Here is a 22,429-nt window from a genome sequence, read left to right as displayed (position 1 = left end):
ATGAGCAACCGACGCCGGAATGCCGGGCGACGAACATGAGCCGGGCCAGAGTTGGCCATGCCGTGTGGAAGCAGAGCTCCCGGTCAGGCTTGGTCGCCATCTTGTGCGACCCACAAAAATCAACGTTAAAAATCATACTGGGAAGAAATATCAGGAGCAGGGCCGGCCCTACAGTTTCTAGGACCGTGGGGGCGAACTCGACGTCATAAGTCTTTAAATGCTATATATAATTTTCACTTGCAAAGTGTACTTTTTAAATAGTCCATCCACTAATGGTGGCAAAAATGAATATTGATAACCTAAACTGAGTAATAAGAGTCAAATTTCAACCATATGTTTTTAGTTCTCGATCATTGATAAACAATATCAATAATACAATAGAAATACTAAAGAACAGTAAAATAAAACTAATATAGTCATCTTGAATAAGAACCAAACTCGAACGATTTCATTGGCACTAAAAGAGGAGACCACAAACATCCATTGTCTCTCATAAAAAATAACTCCTTCAGGCATTTCTTGATACAAAATCATTAAAGTTAGTATCGAGATTAATATTGTCCAAAACATTCTTCTCAATACATCATATAGCCAAGTCGTTTAATCTTTCCTGTAACATAGTTGATCTCAAATAATTTTTCAGTAACTTTAACTTTGAGATATTTCTTTCAAATGAGAATCAGCATATTAGGGATAGAAATCAAGAGAAGAACGTAGAAGAATATTAGCAAAGCATATATGAGATGATAGGTGCTACCTCCGCTAGGATGCTAGCTTCTATGGCTTAGGCCTATAGGAAAGGTACTGTTTAGGTTGAGAAAGGCTTTGAACTAGACTTGAAAGTTAGAGATATTATGCTGACTTGAGTTTATATATACACAGGGATTCAGAGTCTGAGGCCGTTCCTATGCTAGACCCTCGGCTGTCGTACTTTTGGCCCTAGCCCAGAGCCGGGCCTGATCAGGAGGATCCATGCATGCCCAAAGCCAAGTTATCAAAACTTGTATAAGAAAGGAGACGGATGCACTTCACACGGCACATGTTTGAGCATTACCTGCGTTCCTATTTATCAGGCGTCTGAAATCGCCAATATTTTCAGTCGACGACCACGGCTGCACGGTTTTCATCCAACGGCTATCCTCTTGATTCTTCCTCCCGACACCTTTTTCTTCCTCCCGCCCGCATCGCCCGGTCCCCTGCCCACTTTCAGCCGTCTCCGACGGTATTTCTGTCGTCGGATCTACGTCCACCACCCTCGTCGTACTAACCACTTCATTTTCCCACTCCCTCGCTACCAACACTACCACTATCGCCTCAGCGCATCACCAAACCGCCGCCCAACGTCGATCCAACCACCCCAGCCTCTCTCTAAATCCAGCATCCCAAATCACCCACCCCGAAAACCCCCTTCCTAATCCGGTGACAGCGTGTTACACAGGTGTATAAAATCTCTGTAGGAAGCGTGGAAAAATAAAGTGCTTCAGGTTGAGGATGGTCAGGACAGCAGCGCAGCTGCTCCAGGCCAGCTGTTTTAGGTCCAAGAAATACAAAACGACATTCAGCATGCGACTACTAGCACGTGATCGATGCATTTCTCATTTCTAGTAACACACACCTACTGCATTATTGACAGTGCTGTAAACCTGTACATTTCGTTTTGCAGCACTGATTTCTATCTCTCTCACTACGCATGCAATTGCATGCAGCTCCTTTCAGTCGTTGCACGTCCACCTCATGTCGCCTATTTTGGTCCGTGGCCTTCAGGGGCTTGGTGCACGGATTGAGCCGAGATCGATGGCGCACTAGCTACTTGTTTCCTCGATTCGGCGGTCGGAGTCATCGGATGAGATCGATGCTTGTCGATCCCTTTTCTGCATATCCATGGGGTACACCTCGAGCAGCTCGAGGTGCGACCGTGCGAGGACGGCGAGGGCCCGCCGCGAGCGTCCCCAGTCCCTGAGCGCCGGCGTCAGCTCCAGCGCCGCCGCGGCCACCTGAATCGCGCTGCACCACAGCACCCAGTGCGCGGGAGTGCGGCGGCCAGCGTCCGCCAGAGCACCCGGGTGATGAGCGCAGACAGTTCGCATTCCTGGCACGCACACACACACTGCCAAGGCCAACAGTCACATCTGTGAACGAGCGAGCAGCGTGACATAGATACCCTTCGAGATTTGGCTATTCTGAACAAAAAAACATTGGGAGCGTCATGGGAGGAGCAAGAAATGAGCACAACCATATCGAGAGGAAATGAACACATGTTTCGCCATTCACATCGCCCAGCAGTTCAACCACTTAAAGATAAATGGGCATTCAAAAATCTGGCATCACTCGACAATAAACTCAGACCGGCCGGCGTTTCTATAGTAGATTAACTAAATGGGATAAGCTCACTTCCCAGGATAAACTTTATCGCCCGCTGTTGCAACCAACTCCAGTCCCATGACCACAGCAGCAAAATGCATGATCGATTGGGCTCCTAGATCTTATTGAAGGCAACAATGTCGCAGCTTTGAACATATTCGTTGATGGGCTCTACAGTGAGGTAATCCTCAATGAGACTGTCCACAGACACAAGGTCGTCCACAATGGTCATCATTACCGTCATCTTCTTGATACCGTAACCAACAGGCACAAGCTTTGCTGCAATATCAAGTTTATGTTAATTATATGTCACAGGCAAAACCAATAGCTACCTAAGATGCTGATACAGAGGAGACCAAGTTCCTTACATGCTCCCCAGGTGAGACCCTCCATCTGAACACTGCGAACAGCCTCCTCAAGCTTCTTCATGTCAGTTTCATCATCCCACGGCTTCACATCCAGCAGGACAGATGATTTTCCACCTGTAAAAATTTGTGTTAGTGCATAAACTACACTTAACAAGCAAGATCTAGAAGTTAAACTAAACTACAACGGGTCAAAAAAAAAAGGCACAGTGATTTTAGTAAGCAACGAAGGTCAACACTTCCAATTGAAAATTTATGCGTACTTTCTTTCTTCTTGGTAGAGGCCTTGGCAGCCACACGCTCCTCTGCAGCCTTCTTGTCCTCCTCAGTCTCATCCCCGAAAAGATCCAGATCATCATCATCATCCTGTAAGATGATCAAAAGCATGTATTATACAACAAATGCTTATTATACACCATATGTTCAAGTTAGGAGATTCAAGATGACTAGGATAATTTCTTTAGTTAATGTTCTCAGTTTGTGACAGGTTTACAGGACAACTGATATGGCCAACATGCATCAATCTAAAACATTCATGGTATGACACAAAAACGAGTGTCATTCCAATCTAATGAAACGGTTACAATCACAACTGAAGAATCTAGCATATGATTACTGCCACTGTTAAAATTTGCCCAGATATTCATAATGCACACGAGCGCAAAAACAAACAGAGCAGCAAAATCCAATTGTTCACCTACCTCCAACTAGTTGACACAACTAAAAAAGCGGATGTAGAACGAAGGATGAAGAGAGCATACCTTGGCAGCCTCAGCGGCAGGAGCAGCTGCTGCAGGAGCCGATCCCGCTCCAGGCAGATTCACGCCAATAGCCTTGCCAGGGAACCTGCAACCAATTAACACATTGGTAATTATCCAAACAAATTCCCGAGCTAAATAACAGAGGGCGAACAGCAACAATAAAACATCGCACCTTGAGGCAACGGCCGCGGAGACGGTCTCATACCAGCGGGCAGCATTGGGGGACTCAGCTCCCGGCTTCGATGGCACCGCTGCGAACACCTTAATGTCGTCCTTGCTGATCGCATCTCTGGACAAGCATCACAAAGACCATAAGCAAATACAGTCACATCCCCAAATCATCAGATAGATTTGCTGAAATTGAAGCTAAAATAACAAGATTCATATCGCGGGCATCATCTAGACAGCGCGAATCCAAGTAATTCGGCGCAAATCGACACCAACGCACGGATCTAATCGGCTGTGACGAGCGGAGAAGTGCGCAAACGGACTCACCCGGAGACGTAGGTCTTGCCGGCGAGGTGCGCCTCAAGGGCCTTGAGCCCGTCGGCGGTGTGGAGGTCGGAGAACGTCACGGCCATCGGATCCGGCGAGGACTACGGCAGCTGTGACTTGACGAGGGAGTGAGGAGCGGCGGCTAAAATCTCAAACCCTAGCGATCGAGAGGAGAAGGCCGGACTGCGAGCCCCGCCTATTTATACCTGGCGGCGCGGGTGCGAGTGGGAGCCACCTGGCAGAGGCGCACGAGCCGGACACGCGTCCGTGCGATGAGGCATCTACGGCGAGGATATTTCGTAGGCAGAATGGGGACCATCCTGACCGTCGGGTCAGATCTTCGATCGATGGACGGCTCAGATTCTACCCTTTGCTTGGATAGCTCCTTCCTCTTCCCCAGGCACCAGCCACTAGAGCGCGACCCTCTTCTCCTCGTCTTCTCCGGCGGCGACCCTTCTTGCTCTCATGGCCTCGCTCGCCGTTCCAGCTTTGCACTCGCTGGGCACCCATCTAACCGAACACGAGCACGAAGACCTCCTGTCAATGCGCGTGCGTGCGCGTGCCGGGCGCGCATGTAGTGGAGCAGGCTCTGGCCGCGGAGGCGGAGCAGACAGCGGCGGGAGAGGCGCCAAGATTCAGCTGGGGCGCGTTCGGGTCCGACCTTTCCGAGCCACAGAGGAGGGCGATTCGTGGCCTATCTCCAAAGCTGCCCAACCGCTGCAAGGCCCTGATGACGCGCGTCGTGTGCCTGTCCCCACGGGACGAGAACCTTGGCGCGTTGCTCGCGTTCTGGGTGAAAGCCATGAAGCCCCAGAGGGCGGATTGGCTGCTGGTTCTCAAGGAGCTGAAGACCATGGAGAGCCCGCTGCTTGCTGAGGTCAGTGAGCATTTCCCAACCTTGCTGTTAGATCTCTGAACTTCTGAAGCATCGTGTATTGTTCTATGCTGTCATATTGTTAGGGGTGCTTGTTGAAGTGCTGGAACAACTAGGAAATAATCATTTCGATGTTTTTAAAGTAATTGATTTGAACAGTTGGTTCTATACAGCTCAAAGATACTGAATTGAGATCGTTAATAGGCTCTTTCGGTGTTGTGTTTGGATCAAATGCTCTCTGCTTGCTGCTGTGCTTGGTTGAAAATTTGAAATGATCGCAATTGACACCACTAATGCATAGAGATTGTGAAATTTATTCTTGGGGGAAGAAACATGCTCTTATTTACTCGCATCTTGTTAGTAATTTGAATTTCTTGACTTCTGATTTGTTTGGTTTTAAGTGTTACTCTATTGTTAGCATTAGGCTTATGAGTCAAGTAATTTGACAAAGCTCATGTTTGTTTTGTAGGTATTAAAACTGAAGAAGAAAAAAGGCAAATCACAAAGAAGGGGAAGGAAAAGGATGAACTGTTAAAGCAAATTACAAATAGAGAACCCATGAGAGAATTAGGGCCTTGGAACTAGACTAAATTTCGCACGACTGAAGCACTAAATTGTGCATGACTGAATTTGTCTCGAGCAAGACCGAATGAACCAAACGGAGATGGACTTCTACATGACACTATAAGCTCGAGAAATGAGCAGATGTGGGTCTGGTCACGGATCACATGCAAGATGAGTAGATGCTGGAAGCAGACGCCATGAAGAACACTCCAGAGCTGGGCTATGCTCAGCCAACCTCCAACAACACAGGTTGAAGCCAGAGGTTCTTCTTCGTGCGCGCGGCATTGCTTCTGCAGTGTTGCTCGCCTCTAGCCGGTGCATGAAGATGCGCACGGCATCGAAGACCAACCCCGGCGGAGGTTGAGCGAGGGCGAGACACTTCCACAGACGTGTCTCATGTCGCCGGCGGAGCGAGCAAGTCTCTACTTCCCCTGAGCCGGGGGACCAGCACTGCCGCCCCTGAGCTTGTGGAGGAAGATGACTCCTGAGGTTCGCCTAATCTGTACCCATACAAACCCAATCGAACGAATCTCATGTACCCAATGGGTGGACAATATTTCAAATAGTGACCGAAATGACGATCACCTTTGGGGTTACCAAAACGCCTCCGCCGCTTCACATCGCTGCCCGCAGGAGCTGTAGTGAAAATGGCCCTATTAGGCTATGATTGTGATTTTGGTGATTAATGACAACATACTCAATGGGACTAACATGTTTGTCAAGAATATATGTTAGTTAGTTCCAAGCATAATGGGTAGATATGATATTCTATTCGTTTTGACACCTTGAATGAGATTTCCCTTGCTTTTTGCTTTAATTTTGATCCCGGGTATACATATCACTTTACTTTATTTATATTTGGGGCATAGCATATTTAGTACGTGTCAACAACTAAAGTTTTCTGCTAGCTTTTCACGCTGACACCTGTCAACAAATATGTTACTTTTTTGCCTTTTTGGTCAAATCTCATTTGGCGTTGAAGCAATGTTATTTGAACACTTTTGACTTGCCATTACTCATTTCCTCTTGTCGGTGTGCCATGTGGTTCCGGTATCTGGCCAAATTTATCATCTTTTGGCCTAGAAGATCTTTTATATAGCATTTGAAGTTGCCATCATAAATTCTTCTTGTTAGTGTGCCATGCAGTTCCGCTTGACTAACAATGTGGTGGCTCTTCATCATTGTCATCATAGTTTTTGTTGTCCTTTGGAAATTGCGATGAATATTGTTGTCCACAAACATGCAAGACACCATGAGAGCTAATATCGTTTGGCTAGCTAGCTTTTAATCATGAATTTTTAACTACGGTTCATGCTTCGTTTCCCATCCTAGTTATATGAGTATTAGTCATCGGGCAAGTCATCAACTCATCATTAAGGGCTCCCTACAACTTTAGTACTTTAGTGTGGGCTAAGATATTTTTTAGTGCTGCTAATTTCTTCTACCTCGAGAATTCATTGCTAATTTTGTTTGTGAAATGCAGTGCTTCTGAATTTCGGAGGGAATATGATGGGGCCTGCCTTCAGATGAGGATGTCATACTGCCCCGCTGCCCACCTTTTCCTTTTTCTTGTACAGTGGACAGATTGCAGACTTGTTGGTGCACTTGGGCTGTTGAGGATTCTAATTTACAAGGTTGAAAAACACTCATGTCTTAGAACCAGTGTCTTTGTTTGATATTCTTTATGATTGAATTTGAGCTATGGTTAACATTAGTACAATCTTAAATGTGCAGGTTTATGCTGATGGGACAACCACCATGTCTACTCATGAAAGTCACGCAAGCATCAGGGAATTCTATGGTATAGTGCATATCCATTGGAACATTTGGAACATATTTGCTTTACACCTTTATTTTCTTTAATTGTTTATTAGGTTTCTTTTTTGGCAGCTGTCATATTTCCTTCTTTGATGCAATTACATGAAGGGATCACTGAAGTGGAGGACAAAAGGCAAAAAGCAATGTGTACAGAGAGGTATAGAAGACGAGAGGAGATTCAAAAAATGGTGATATCAGAGATTGATGATAATATAGAGGAGGAATGTGGCATATGTATGGAGATAAACAGCAAAGTTGTTCTTCCAACTTGTAGTCATGCTATGTGCATTAAATGCTACTGTGACTGGTACAAAATTTCACTCTCATTTCTGCAATTGTTGTGTATCTTAGTTATTCTGTTCGTGTCAAGATGAAATGATATGCCTTTTTTAGATCAATGCTATGCCTTTAGTTCAATGAAACGCAGGAGATTATTTCTAACGGTGCTTGGATACATCTAAGCTGGATGTTTATCTGGTTACTTGCTAGGAAACATTGGTCCTCTTTTTGCTTGCCTGAACTCCCCATTGCAAGTAATGACCCTTACAAACTCTTGATCCCAAATCATGACCACAAGGACTATTTTGCTTTGCTAGCTTCTGTGGCCTGCTTTCTTATGCTGATGTGTTCTAGAAGTCTGCTGGTTCATCTTCACAGGAGGTTAGGTGGGCAACAAACTGTAATGGAAAAACCTTGCTGCAGATCTCCTTACATCTAATTGTTATCAACTGCCATTCCTGCTTGTTAAAGTTTAGTAGCTCTTCAGAAATGATCATAATCTTATGGTATATGAAGTAGAAGTAGAGGTTAAGGAACTTGAAACCTTCAAGATACTGTTCATCACTTCATCAAGATAATTAGCCTCCTATTTTTCTAGAATTCTTTTCAATGCACATGTTGCCACGAGACAAGAGTTCAGGGATGGGTGTTGTAGACTTGAACAATAACATGTCAATGTAACCACAATTAATAAAAAGGCTATACTAGTATTAGCGAAGCTCAAGGCAGCCTAAAGTTAGATATGGAGCAAGTTTGGAACAACATGTGGTGACCGGTGATGTCTATGGGAAACCAAGACCCATGTAAGGTGGAATTTTGGCTTGGCCTGAATTTAAGGGTACTAAGGATATTACTGAACTAAAGCCTAAATTTCTTGTCACTGGTTGTCTATATTTGTCTGATGGTGTTTTATGTTTTTGATAACTCCGTTGGTGAGTTTCCATGACAAATCATTGACCTTGTGCTTAAAAGTTTAGAACATGTCATGTCATCTCCTGCTTTAGTTTGGATAATATAGGCTTTCTAATTAGTCAGAAACGGAACAAAACCTTCCGAGATTCAAGTGAAGTGCAAAAGCACAAAATGTTGTGTGAGATTATGTCTCAGTTGTGACTAGTAGTTTATCAGGTCTGAGGATTTGGCTATCAGTTCATTTCAATATGATCATAATTGGATAGAAAACTAAATTATTTTGCCTGACACTGCAAGAATAGAAGCTTGAGGATTCATTTGTAGATCTTCTCAAATTGATCTTTTATTGGAAGTAATTTACATCAACCTAAATAAGGACTAAGATTTTTTATTTTATTTTTTGTCTTCTTAGCATGTCATTGCAGCTAGCATATAGTTTGTTTGTGTCAATCTGACCGTGACTGTCTAGGCTACAGAGTCTTATATCTTTTCAATTCTTCTGTTGAATCTCTCGTTCTTTCTATATGCACTATCTAATCTCTGTTCTAAAGCGTGGATGGTATCACTGCAGGAGATCAAGATCCCACTCTTGTCCATTCTGCCGTGACAGCCTCAAGAGGGTAAACTCCAACGACCTGTGGATATACACGGATAACAGGGACATCGTTGACATGGCGACGGTCAGAAGAGAGAACCTGAGGCGCCTCTTCATCTACGTAGACAAGTTGCCCACCGTCATTCCCGAATCTGTCTTCGATGCCTATGATCCCCATGTAAAATGAAGTTGTGCTCGGTTGCCAGTTGTTTATGTGTTTGCTACTGCTAGTTCTTAGCCCTGGGCGTCTGGTGCTGCGTGCTTTTCTGAGGCTTTAAGCAGCTCGTAGGATGCCGGCGAGGCTAATTTACACAAGGAGGTAAATATGTAAGTAGAACTCAGTTCTATCAGCTTGTGTCATGTGTTAGTTCGGTCTTTTGTGAGGGGTTAGGATGATCTGACGATGTCTATAAGTAATGGATCATTGAATTGGTTTACATGGTAAGCATTTCACTCGGCTCAGCCATGGGAAATTTCCATTTTCAAAGCGTGTGCAGCTTAGCGCATGTTCGGTGTTGTGTCCTAGCCCTAGACCTTGCAACAGTGGTCGCCTGAAGCATATGCAGCTTAGCAGCTATGTCATGGGATGTCCTCATGTGTCCTCTCCGTGTTTCTTGTTCACGACAGATGGATGCAGTTGTCAAATTCAGTTACTGGGAGCTGGAACCTCGGCCTCCGGCAGGAAAGCTGAGAGCTATGCTGGTTCGAAGAAGGGGTAGGAAGGCGCAGTGATGACTAATTGATTTGTTTAGTTCTTGAGGTGCGGAGGTCAAATGGGTTGCCCACTTGACCCATACACAAGAGGCAAACCCTAAAACATGATTAAACCTCCTCTCACCTTGCCTCTGCCTATATTGTCACTACCACCTCTACTACTCTTTATCTGCCTCTTTTATCGCACCACTTTTGCACCTCGTCTTATTATCCTTTTTCTTCCGTCACTTCTCTTTTTGTTGGTGACATCGAAGAAGGCATAGAGAAGGTCGGGAGCCACGAGGGAAGATGTAGAGAAATTCAGAAGCATGTGAGTCGGCAGAGACCTCGCTTAGTTTACCACCTAGGCAACGATTTGACTACGTGAGAAACTACCCAACGATGATGCCCAACATGAAAGTGTGGCGGTGAGGTGTCACCTCTCGCTGCTTTTTAAGGCACTATTGCAAGATCTGCATTCCATACCATATATGTTCTCTTAATGCACCTTGAATGGCTTTGAATCCAATTAGCAAAAACATTTCTACCATGATACTAGGCTAGTAGGGGTAGACTTATATAAAATTAGATGTGTTTGGCTATTTTTTACTAGTCTAATATTGTCATACCATATTACGAAGAGAAGCACCAATGGTCACACGTCCCTCTTATCTCAGCAAAATAAAAATCCCGATAAAATAGGAAAAAATTATATTCAATTAATTTATTTTGAGATGCATGTAACTAATATGGGCTAGCATGTAAACTCTCCTAAGTTCCTCCTCCCTCTCTATCCACTTCTTTCTCTCCTGCACCGCCATATGCATACTCTTCTTACCACCCTTCTTGTATCTCTTGTTGAGTTCCGTTGACACATGATGTGTGTGACACCTGATATGTTCGAGGGCCACCTCACCAAGATCATTGTCACCCCATCATTTTCTGTGACTGGTAAATCTTCTTACCACCCTTCTTGTATCCCTTGTTGAGGTCCGTCGATACATGATGTTTGCGTCACCTGCTAACTTTGAGGGCCTCTCCACCAACGTTGTCACCCCGCCCTTTTCTCTAGCTGGTAAAGTCATATTTCCCCACTATTGAACACCAATATAGGGCGGGTGCTATTCTTCAAGCATCTATTTTTTGTTTTCTTTTTAGGCGACAAATTTAATTCGTCCAATCTCGATCCAATACATCTCCTGCTTTCTTCTTCCCCGCGCCCTCTGCCTGACCCATGCGACGCACGCTCCCCCGCCGCCTCGCTTGACCTATGGCTGGGGGCACTCGTGCCGCTCCGCCCCCGCGCTAACCACTTCATTTTAGAGCTCCCTTGCCTAGCACCAACTCACCAGTTGTCCTCCGCCCTTGCAGCTTCCTCCTCCACCGGACCTCCTCTAAAGCTAGCGACAAAAGAAGTCCCCCCAATTAGTCCCCCGTCGAGAACTGCCGTTGAAGCACGCCTCCCCCTCCTCGATGCATATTCACATCGGAAAAGATTTCAATGACCTAAAATTTAGAAAATATGCCAATATAATACCACTCATAGATGATCTTGTATCTAGCAATAACCTTGTTGACTCTCCATCCATTTTCATTTCAAATCAAAGGAAGCAACTTCCCGTGTGATGCGCATGGAGCCAATCCTGTTTTCCCTCCCAAAACCCAACCCACATCGCGTCGCCTTTCCATCCCATTCTGCACCCGAAACGCCTCAGCTCTCAACTCCAACCCGTGCGATATACAAGCACGCCTCTCCCCCTTCCTCTTCCTCTCCCCAAGAGTCCCAGACGCGAGCGAACCCAAAATTCCCGACCCCGCAAGCCCTAACCGCCCGCCGGTCCCGCCCGGTGCCACGCAGTCGCGCCCGATCCGCAGCTGCGCTGGCCTCCCCGCGCCCCAAACCCTAGGGATCCCGCCCGCAGGGGGTCCGCCGAATCTGCGGGGATGGAGGGGCTGGTGGGGAGGGCGGTGAGGAAGGCGTTCCCGGGGTTCGGGGTGTACGCGGGCGTCGTGGAGTCGTACGACACCGAGGCGGGCTACTTCCGCGTGCTGTACGAGGACGGGGACTCGGAGGAGGTCGACGCCGAGGAGATGGCCGAGATGCTTGTTGGTCCCCCGATGCCGCCGGCGCTGCAGCGGACGCCGCCGCGGGAAGCTGCTGGGAGGCGGCCGAAGAAGCGGCGGCGCGGGGACGAGGAGTCGCCGAATGGAGAAATCGAGCCCGAGACGACGGCGGAGAAGAAGGGGAGGGTTAGTCCCGGGCCCGATTCGGCTAGGCCGCTGCGGCGGAGCGCGCGGCAAGCGAAGGCGGCGGCGAGGGTGGCTGAGATGGAGGCTGTGGTTGCTGTAGCGGCCGCTGCAGAGGCCGCTGAGGCCGAGGCCGCGGCTGCTGTGACGCCACAGCAGTCTGGGAGGAAGCGTCCTCGTGCAAATGGGAGTGGACGGTATCGGTCCGTCTCCAAGGATTTGGAGGAAGCTGCGGTGGAGAGGCTGCCTCCGAAGCCGGAGCTGCCGCCGTCATCACAGGGTTTGGATTTGGGGGGCCTCCCTGTTCTCGATATCTTTCAAGTCTACTCATGCTTAAGGTCATTTAGTAGGCAGCTATTCCTGAGCCCGTTTCCACTGGAGACATTTGTGTCTGCGCTACGGTGCACGCATGTGAATCCCTTGATTGACTGGGTGCATTTCGCTCTTCTGCGAGCTCTGAAGAGCCATTTGGAAGATTTCGCCAACGAAGGAGACCCTTCGGCAATACACTGCATTAGGTATATGCGTGTCCTTGTTGTAACCTAAGCTTAGAGAGCTCTACATTATGAAAGACTTCTTTTTTAGTTATTTACTGTTGTCTTTGTAGGAATCTTAACTGGGAACTTTTAGACCTAGCAACTTGGCCAATCTATCTCGCCGAGTACTTGCTAACCAGGGGCTCAGAATTGAGGTATGGTATGAAGCTTACAGACTTAAAGCTGCTGAGTACGGAGTACTATAGGCAGCCCGCAGTGGTGAAACTCGAGCTGCTGCGGTCACTATCTGATGATGTTATGGAGATTGAGGCTATACGGTCAAGGATGTCTGAGTCAGATGGAAATGATGAGGGCTTTAGAAGCACTGGTTTAAGAAAAAGGAGGGGTTCTTCTGTCAAGGGGCAGGCAGATTCTTCTCCGCCTCCGGAAGGCTCTGGTGATATGGATGATGGTAACAGTGATGAGTGTTACCTTTGTGGCATGGATGGTAATTTGTTATGCTGTGATGGCTGTCCGGCAGCCTTCCATTCTAAATGTGTGGGGGTGGTGGAGGATCTATTGCCTGAAGGTGATTGGTATTGTCCGGAGTGTTTAATACAGAAGAATGATGGATCTAGAAATATGACAAATCCCATGAGAGGAGCAGAGGTTCTGGGAATTGATCCGCATGGCCGACTATACTTTGGCACTTGCGGCTATCTTTTGGTGTAAGTCATCATGGACCTCTTCCTTTGGTGTTGCATGCATATCTATCTGAGCTGTTTTTTTTTGTGGCTCTGGTGTGATTGTGAATATTCCTCTGCTATATTGCCCTCCTGTTTTATTCAAAATCTTAGTGTAACGATTACACTGCTCTGGTGCTCTACCATTCAAATAATCAAGTTTGGCTTACTGATGAATGCTGGGGCATGGTCATACCTTGATGTTCTGTCGGACCACAATTAAAATATAACTTCTGTGGTATACACAATAGCTCTTTTTGCCAACTAGGAAAGCTAAATTAATGTTCTCTGGAATAAAATTTAGTAAGATCCAATTCTGTATTTATATTGCAAAAAAAGTGAAGTATTTATATTGCAGAAGCGAGATATGATGTCTTTACTCTGGGAAATTGATCCTACATGTATGGATATTACTTCTTGCTGCATAATAAACAAAGCACCTTCTGAATTTGCAGGGTTGACTCATGTGATGTGGACTCTCCATGTCATTATTATGGTCAGATTGATCTTCATTCCCTTGTTGTGGTGTTGAACCCATGCCATCCTTCATACAGCTCAATTGTTAATGCAACATCTTTATTTTTTGGTACTGCAATCGAGCCGCCCAGCTTTAATGGTCGGTACCAGAGTAGCAAGGAATGTAGTACATCTGATGCTGAGACAGATTGTGGGCATTTATCATCGTTGAAGGAACCTAGTGAATATGAGCAGTTTAAGGTCGAACCATTGCATTTTGGAAAAGCTTTCGCCTCAAATTCCGATCAGTTAGATCAGGATGCATCACACCGGAACATCACATTGAGATCTGCACTTATGTCTGGAAGTGAAAACAAAACTGCTGCTGAAGAGGTGTTGAATCAGACACCTCAAAATAACACCTCTAGTGATAAGAATGATCACCACAATTCTCAGCAAGATGCTGTTTCTTCACATGCTAATGGTTCATCTGCATTGAATAAGAAAGATCCATCACCTCAGGAAAAACCAAGTGATTGCCATTTCTATTCAGACCCTGCTAGGTACATAAACTATTACAGTTTTGGTCAAATAGCAGCTTCAGCTGCTGAAGAGTTAAAACACAAGCTGTCTGAAAACAAGGAAGGGAAGAAACCTGCTCAGGATGCACCTTTGTTCTATCTAAGAACAATATGTAAGAAATATGCTAACATTTTTGCACTAACTGATCAAAAGCTTTCTGTCGAGCTGCTTAAAGAAAAATGTGGCTGGTGTAACTCCTGCCAAATTAGTGGCGGTGTTGATTGCATTTTCAGAGTAACTGATGTTAAATGTATGGAAGGTCCTAAGCTACATGATTTTGGTCCCCGGGCAGAAAAAAACATGGAAAGCCATATTGTTCTTGCTGTGCACATCATTTTGTCAATTGAAGAACGGTTGGATGGTTTGCTGGCTGGCCCCTGGCAAAATCCACAATATAGAGATTATTGGCGTAACACAGTTCTGAAGGCTTCAGATGTATCATCACTGAAGCAGCCTCTTCTAATGGTATAACTTGTCAAATGCTTTGTTCTTATTAAAAGTTTTATTCTGTAAATGCTACAAAAATTACATGCTTATTTGCTCATACTCTGCAGTTAGAGTCCAGTCTGCGACGTGTTGCCATTTCTGTGGAATGGCAGAAACCGGCGGACTCTGTTGAAGTGGTTGGTTCTGCAGCTCATATCTTGGTCCGCTCATCTAATAAATCTTCAACTCATGGAAGTTCAAGAAAGCCAGGGAGAAAGCCATCGTCCAATGGTGAACTCAAAGTTGACTCTCGTGATGTTGGTGTTTATTGGTGGAGGGGTGGAACATTATCTCGTCAAGTGTTCCATTGGAAGAGGTTGCCGCAGTCACTGGCCTACAAAGCTGCTCGGCAAGGTTGTATGACCAATCTTCTGTCAATTCTCTGATATGTTTTTCCTACCATTGTATTTGCATTAAACCTTTTTGACCTGGCATGTCTCAGCGGGACGTAAGAAAATTCCGACCATTTTATACCCTGATGGCTCACAATTTGCTCGGAGGTTCAAATACATAGCTTGGCGAGCGGCTGTAGAAATGACAGAGAATGTGGCCCAGCTCATTTTGCAGGTAATATCTTCTCTTTGTTTTGAAAAGCAATCGGTAAATTTTGGTCACTGAATTGTTCTCCTTTGTGCACCTTCAGATTAAAGAGCTTGAATGGAATATCAAGTGGACTGAGATATTGAGTACTCTTCCATCTAGCCTTGCAACAAAGGAAACCCAGAAAATAGCAAGGTTTTTTAAGAAAGTTATAATCCGCAGAAAACACATAGAAGGAACAAATGCTGAATATCTACTTGACTTCGGAAAGAGAGAGAACATTCCTCCTGTTGTTTCTAAACATGGAACAAAATTTGAGGAGCCTTCTAGCGAGAGGAACAGGTACTGGTTAAGCGAAGGACATGTCCCTCTGAATCTGTTGAAGGCATATGAAGCCAAAGCATTAGCTCGTGTATTGAAAAAGAAAGAAACTGATGATCTTCCTAAGAAGACTAAGAAGAGGCGTGACTCCAAACCCAAAATGCCAAAAAAATCAGGGTTTGATTACCTCTTTGAGAAGGCTAAAAAGCTATCCATCAGGCTTTGTGGTCATTGTAACAAAGAAGTGACTGCCAGGTATGTTAAGAGAGCTATTTTTTTCTAATCACTTTTAATAGTTTCTTGTAATTTTGTTGTCAACCAAACCATTTCACCCAATCAATTATTACTATCAACTAGTAAAAGCTTGTGTATTTCATCCAAGTCCCCCCTGTGAACTTGATAGGGTTAAGTTTTGTTTTGATGATATTTGGATTATTTTGTTGTGGTAATGTCTGTTGCTACTTGTTACGATGCAGCGAGCTGTTGTTAAAATTTCATATCTGCAGTCAGATTGCAATACTTGTTAAATAACTGTTATTTGCTGATTAGTTTCATGATTACCAATATATATAGAAACTTTTTTCATGACTGGACTATGCTTTATTACATATTAGTGTTTGTTTTCGAAACTATCTAGGTTCACAATTAACAATCTAACTGATGGTGCTATTTCTTTACATGTCATTGAATTGAGCTAATATTTCAGAAAACTTATTATGGTATTATAGGAACCATGTTTCAACATTTTGATTATTGCAGTTATTGGTTAGGCCAATAAACTCTTGCACCATGTTCTCCGTTTTGCAATATGTTTGTCTTTTTGACTAGTTAATCTCACTCTCTTGTTTTTTCCCCCCACAGTGAAGCTGTGAACTGCCAATATTGTGCAGGTATGTACTGTTGCACACAGACACCCTTTTTCGTTTTGCATATGCATAACTATAGCCCCGAAGTTCTTATGCTTATTATGCACTTTATTTTTTTGGTGTCTTCTGTCTGCCATCGGATAAAAAAGATTTGCTATGAACTGCTAATCAGTCATCAACTTTTAAAATTTGCCTTTTTCTTTGGTTATTGATGCTTGATTATATATCGGGAGTTATTGCAATGTTTGTTACTTACTAATTTTATCTTGTTCTGTGCAGCTCTTTTCCATAAAAAACATTTCAAGGTTCCTAGAGGTGCTGTTGATGCTGTTTATGTTTGCAACAAGTGCCTAGCTGAAAAGGTCTTGAAGGTGAGGTCTCCACAGAAAAAGGCTGCACCAAAGAGGACCTCTCCAAGAAAGAAGCAAAAGAAACAATCACGCAAGATTTTGACTAGGAGAAATCAGATAGTTCTCAAATACAAGACGAAAACTGGCAAAAAGAGTAAGCGTGGTCGGCCTAGAAAGAACCCACCGAATGTATCAAAGAATGAATCACCAAAGATGCCTGAGAGTGAACCATCAAATGTGCCCAAGAATGAACCGGTGAAACGTTTATCAAGACGATTGTATGATAAGTACATGAAAGGCAACTCAAATATATCTGAGCATGCAGCTATCTGTCGTAAGAGGAAGAGGACTGCTTTGCATTATTCATACTGGTTAAATGGCATTCGATGGACACAAAATGCAGATGATGAACGGGCAAAAAAATTTAGGAAAGAAAGAGTTGTTTTTCCATCCGAAGATGCTGAAATTTCTGAAGTCAGTCCAGTATGCTGTTTGTGTGAGAAATGCTATAGCGAAGAGGCTATTTATATTGCTTGTGAAAAATGTGAAGGTAAGCAAGGTTTCACTTGCATGACATATATCTTCATGATCTTAGAACAACTGCTTGCTCACTCAGCAATTATGTGTGCTACAAAATCTTTTTTATTATGTTTTTTTTGCATAACAGTGAGGACAGTCGGGACCTATCAGTTTTGGTGTCAGTCCTCTTTGAAGCAACTTAGCTATTACTTTCCTTTTCCTATAAGCTACTTTAAATGCTTCTGTTTGGTTGTGTTCTCTATGCAAAGGAGCATCCTTTCCTCAGTTGCATGGATCTTGTTCGAGAAAAAAGTTGCATGGATCCCAAATTGTATTGTTAGTAGTGGAGTACTAGGTAGTTGAGAATCAGGTCCTTATGTGTTTTTCATCTTTTGGGAGAGCAGAAGAGCACTAGTCAACAAGTAATCATTTCTGCAGTTTTAAATGTTGGCTGTGTATGACGTTAACTTTTGTTGCACTTCATGCCATAGGAAGTTTATCTGACATGCTATAATCCTTATTACATTTGCTCTTCCTTTCAGATTGGTTTCATGGGGATATATATTCTATTACCCTTGAGAATGTGAACAATCTCATAGGTTTCAAATGCCATAGATGCCGTCTGAGAGGTGTACCTGTCTGTCCATATGCACAAAATGGTACAATTCTGAAAGCTCGTTCAGATAAGGAACACGACAACAAGTATGTACAGGACGAGGACCACAACTGTCCCAAAGATCTCGGTGCTCATGGCAGTCAGAAAGAGCTTCATGATCATAGCATCGAGAAAAGGCTCAATGGTCATATTACTGAGATAGAGCTCAATGATAATGATTGTCTAAAGGAGCTGAATGATCATAGCAATCTGAAAGAGGTTGACGGTCATAGCACTGAGAAAGAGCTGGATGTTGATAAAAGTTTGAAAGAGCTAGATGCCCATAACAAATTGAAAGGGCATGACAGTCCTGGCTCTGAGAAAGAGTCTGATGATCATAATTATCTGAAATGGCTCGACAATAACAACAATCTGGAAGACCTTGACAGCTATAGGACTGAGAGAGAGCTTAATAACCACAGTTGTCTTAACGAACTGGACAGCCATAACAATCTGAAAGAGCTTGACAATCAAAACAGTCGAGAGGAGCTTGATGGTACTGAAAGTAGCGAGTTCGCTGCTGAAGAAACACAATGTATGAAAGAACTGGCCAGTTTGAACAGTCTGAAGCTTGATAATCATAACATTCTGGAAGAGCTTGATAATCATAACTGTCCAAAAGAGAGTGATAATGGTAACAGTTCGAAAGAGCTGGACAATAATAGAAGTCCAAAAGAGTTTGCTAGTACTGAAGATAGCAAGTTTGCTTCTGCAACAACACATTCGGGTGATTTTCTGGCTGAACAGTTCAACAACATTAGGATATCTAGCAGAGACACTGATCATTACATCTGAAACTGGTTCAGTAAAGGAATCTCTTGCTTTGTTATCTAAGGATGATTCTTAGAACTCTGTTCCTGCTGAGCATGAGATTGACCTTCAGGTGGTTGTGACTTTATAGTATACTGTGGACAGTCGAAGGGAACTTCCAGCCCCAGCATTAGTGTCCTTAGCTCCACTTTCACTTCTTTGTGCTACTGTGGTTGAAAATTCTGTGACTGTCAACTCAAAGTGCCTCACATCTTAGTGTCACTGGTTCTATAGGGAAAAGGCTATTTTTGTGGTTTCCTTTGGGATATGCTGATCTGACAAGCCAAGCGTTAGAATAATTGACTCAGAGGTCAAGTTATAACACTCTTGATAGGGCTGACATAGGGAATAGTTAGATATCATTTCCTTCCCACGCTTCACCCTAGCTTTCAGAATATGGGATTCATATTGCACTTTACTGAGATTATGCATTGATTTGGATATCTCCAAGTACAAGCGGCTGGTATTTGGTAGCCCTGCATTAACACATCATGTTCAAGGTGAGTTAGTTTTGCTTTACGTATTCCTGCTCCTTTGTTTGTTTAGTATTCTGAACTTGTTTCCTGTTCTTCCGTGACAACATGCTGTTCAAATAAAAGGCTTCCAGTGCCTTTTTTTCCTTTTGTTTTTCTGTTATGGTTAAAGTTCTCATAATCAGTACCTATTGATGGTTTGAGGCAAATATTTGGCATAGATAAATCTTTTTCTCTACCCACCTGCATTGGTTCATTGATCACTTCACATAGTTGTCAACATGTGATAGGGTTAAACTAGAAAGGAAATAGTATTATAGTATTACTATCGTAATTGGCCGTAACAAAGTTCCATTGTTGGAAGAACTTATTGTAAGATTTACATTAATGCTTTTACTAATATTATGGATTCTTGTAACTGATAGCAAAGCCATCTTTTAGGATTTTTTAGAAGTCCTGTCTGAATTTGAAGTTGCTAAGTTTTCTAGGTATTGCATTTAAACAGCACAAGTGCATCGAGGAGGTCATAGGTAATCTGCCTCCCCCTCCCTTGAAGAATTAACATCTCTTATTCTTGTCCCAGTGACTCAGTTCGTTTTACACAGAACGAGTTACTGATGGTCGGCAATATCATTGTGAACATGATATGCCGATTTTTTTTACTTTCTATTTCTTTAACCTATTCGTTGAACAATAGTAATTTCATATCATACGAAGTTGCCAAATTCACAAAGGCACAGTTTATTCTCCCAGTATACCATAGCTCCTAAAAGACTATTTTCTGTTCAGCTCGTGCTCATCTTGTTTATTCTCCATGTAAACAGGCAGGAGATAAAAAGAAAAAGCAGTCACTACCGCCGTGAAGCACGAGGCATCCGCTCTCCTGATCTCGCTTGTGCATCCTTAGATACTGTACCAGATTGACAAGCCATCCTAATGATTCATTTTTTTGAATTGCTTCTAACAGTCAATTGCAAACGTTACTTGTATATGCTGCAGGGTAATTCATCTTGACGCAGTCATTAGTTTTTGTATAGTGTTTCATTTGGCTTCGAGTTACAAGGTTAACTGAGGGCGGTCTGTATGTCATCATCAGCAGCAATTGTCACTTCTTTATAGTGACAATTGAGCAATTATCCCGGTTAACTGAAGCATTGCATCTGTTTGTACAATGCTGTTTTGTACTTGCTAGCTATATTTTGTCCCGGTGGTCTTGCAGGAGCTAACAATACTGCGAGATGTATGTCTTAACTGTTAGATTATGATCCTTTCTTAGCAGTGTTGCGCATTGGGAGTTGTTCAAGTGCGGCTCTGGGATTCTATAGCTGTCTAGTTACTAGGGATGGCTGGAGTTCAAATTGTGGACCTTTTCCATTGTGGTAGATGTTGAATGGGTGTCTGGCTATGCAGAAATGTTGGGTGGACGGCTATCGCCGGCGTGCTTCGGGCGGGGGCGTTCGGGTACGTTCATCACGTAGTCACGTACCGAGACGATACGATTTGATTCCGCTGGCCGCACCTGCAGACGCTGACCTGCAGCTTCGCTATTCGACTGCCTGTTGGCTCATTTGGGTTCGGAGGGAGCAGCTTTATGAAGGCCTCGGATCAGAATGGTGACCCTGGCATAGGCATGCCAACAGGAAAAGTTTCTACAGGAATGGGTAACCATCCTCAACCCTAATTGGAAGAAATTTGCCCGTCTCTGTTTGAGACGGAGAAAATTCTCCTATCCTTGCTCTCACACAGGGAATGGATACTCGACGGGGTCTCTATCCCTGCTACCAAGAAGGAAATGTTATCAGTTGTTGGTCTTGCAAGTAAGTGATCAAAACAAGGTCTCAACATCTTCTTAAATTCTGTTTGATGGCAACACATTTGAATGGGAGCTGGCACTGTGGCCTAGCATTGGTCAATGCTCCAAGCAGCTGAGACCAAATGCGGCCTGGTCAATGCTCCAAGCACCCATACTAACCAAGCAAGGCAGCTTTTCTTCCTTGTGGCGGCATGTCACATTCCAAAATTACTAATGACGTAATTAAGTATATATGATCATCATTACGTGTAATTATATGTATTTGTTTATCGAGTTAAGTCAAAATGTGTTATAAATACTTTAGAGTTGGTTTACAGTATTTTGGAGAAGTCTCAAATACTTAGAAAAAGTTGGACAGTGAAGATAAGGAGACACTTAGAAAAATTTAGCAAAAACCACTCTTACGGTCTGATCGAACTTACCCACGGTCTGACCGTCAAGTGTGCAGTCACGTGGACTTACTGTGGTCTGATCAGGAGCATTAGCGGTCTGACCGCCAGAGCACGGAGGCTCGAACTTAAGTGAATCGATCACTCTTGTTTGCTCTCTCTCACACTCATTCCCTCATTCTCTTCTCCACTCCACCTTAGAGAGAGAAGGAGAGCTCCACCTCGACGTCCACGATGACCGGAGATTGACGGTGAGAACCTTCCCAAGCTTCCAGAGGATTTCTCCGAGCTCCTCCTCTCTTCTCTCTTGCCGCAAGCACACTCATCCAACCTTAAGCCCGCACGCTATCCCAGAGCTCGATCTCCAAACCAGAGATTCTCCGGAGTGCATTGATCCGCTAGAAAGCTACCATACACTAAGGTGGGACATACCCTGCCATTTTCTCGTTGTTTTCGAGCTTGATTCGACCCTCATGTCGTTTAGACCTAAGTTCAACCTAGCCTAGATCCAATTCATGTGGTATTTTGAGTTTAGCTCGGTGAATGTTGTCTAAATCACTTTAGAAGCACTTTACTAGTCTCATAGAGCATTTTAGTACTCTTCATTGTTGAAGGTTTCGTCGGAGTCCTCGCTCGTGACCCCACAAAGGTGCTGCCGATAAGGTTTGCCGGTTTGACCATAGATAGGTATGGTCTGATTGCTAGTTAGGGTCAGAGAATCCGAGTTAAAAAGTATATACATGGGTCACTCTGCCACTAGGACTGGAACTACTCTCGAGTAATGAAGCTTTTGGGGTGAAGCCTAAGGGTATGTGGCTCAACTCTTCTTTTGTTGTCGTTTTGTTTTCACTGCGTAGTTGATCTAATCTTTTGTGTAAATTATTGTAAATGGTTGAATGCTTAAGAACTTGTAATCTAATGTTAATTACTTATTTTTTTTCTTAAGCTTTGTTTGTGATGTTATATGTTGGAAGGGCATGTGTTCT

At 43.9% G+C, this 22,429-nt stretch overlaps 3 protein-coding genes across 5 annotated transcripts; 2 read left to right on the top strand and 1 right to left on the bottom strand.

Annotated features, from left to right (window-relative positions):
- Positions 1–2,239: 2,239 nt before the first annotated feature.
- LOC133890554 (elongation factor 1-beta-like) lies at positions 2,240–4,173 on the bottom strand. Its single transcript, XM_062330971.1, has 6 exons — positions 3,983–4,173; positions 3,660–3,776; positions 3,488–3,572; positions 2,990–3,092; positions 2,730–2,843; positions 2,240–2,640 (listed from the first exon to the last, which is right to left on the bottom strand). The coding sequence occupies exons 1-6, from the start codon at positions 4,066–4,068 to the stop codon at positions 2,477–2,479; spliced, it is 669 nt and encodes a 222-aa protein (XP_062186955.1). The 5' UTR covers positions 4,069–4,173; the 3' UTR covers positions 2,240–2,476.
- A 181-nt stretch (positions 4,174–4,354) lies between these two features.
- Positions 4,355–9,461, top strand: LOC133890555 (E3 ubiquitin-protein ligase AIRP2-like). 3 transcript variants are annotated; one of them, XM_062330972.1, is made up of 5 exons: positions 4,355–4,859; positions 5,326–7,054; positions 7,155–7,221; positions 7,311–7,545; positions 9,001–9,461. In XM_062330972.1, the coding sequence occupies exons 2-5, from the start codon at positions 6,947–6,949 to the stop codon at positions 9,209–9,211; spliced, it is 621 nt and encodes a 206-aa protein (XP_062186956.1). In that variant the 5' UTR covers positions 4,355–4,859; positions 5,326–6,946; the 3' UTR covers positions 9,212–9,461. The 3 variants fall into 3 exon arrangements, with proteins under 3 accessions (XP_062186956.1, XP_062186957.1, XP_062186958.1); XM_062330973.1 differs by having other exon boundaries at positions 4,355–4,863; XM_062330974.1 differs by having other exon boundaries at positions 4,355–4,885.
- Positions 9,462–11,382: 1,921 nt separating this feature from the next.
- On the top strand, positions 11,383–20,411 carry LOC133890999 (DDT domain-containing protein PTM-like). The gene is made up of 10 exons (XM_062331669.1): positions 11,383–12,482; positions 12,572–13,168; positions 13,639–14,686; positions 14,776–15,061; positions 15,150–15,274; positions 15,351–15,823; positions 16,430–16,458; positions 16,714–17,334; positions 17,846–19,268; positions 20,066–20,411. Exons 1-9 carry the CDS (start codon positions 11,662–11,664, stop codon positions 18,751–18,753), a joined length of 4,908 nt encoding a protein of 1,635 aa, XP_062187653.1. The 5' UTR covers positions 11,383–11,661; the 3' UTR covers positions 18,754–19,268; positions 20,066–20,411.
- The last annotated feature ends 2,018 nt before the right edge of the window (positions 20,412–22,429 follow it).

Source organism: Phragmites australis, chromosome 14 (genome assembly GCF_958298935.1).
Source record: "Phragmites australis chromosome 14, lpPhrAust1.1, whole genome shotgun sequence".
NCBI lineage: Eukaryota > Viridiplantae > Streptophyta > Magnoliopsida > Poales > Poaceae > Phragmites > Phragmites australis.
The sequence above is the reverse complement of the archived record's forward strand: the minus strand, read 5'-3'. Positions and strand labels throughout refer to the sequence as shown.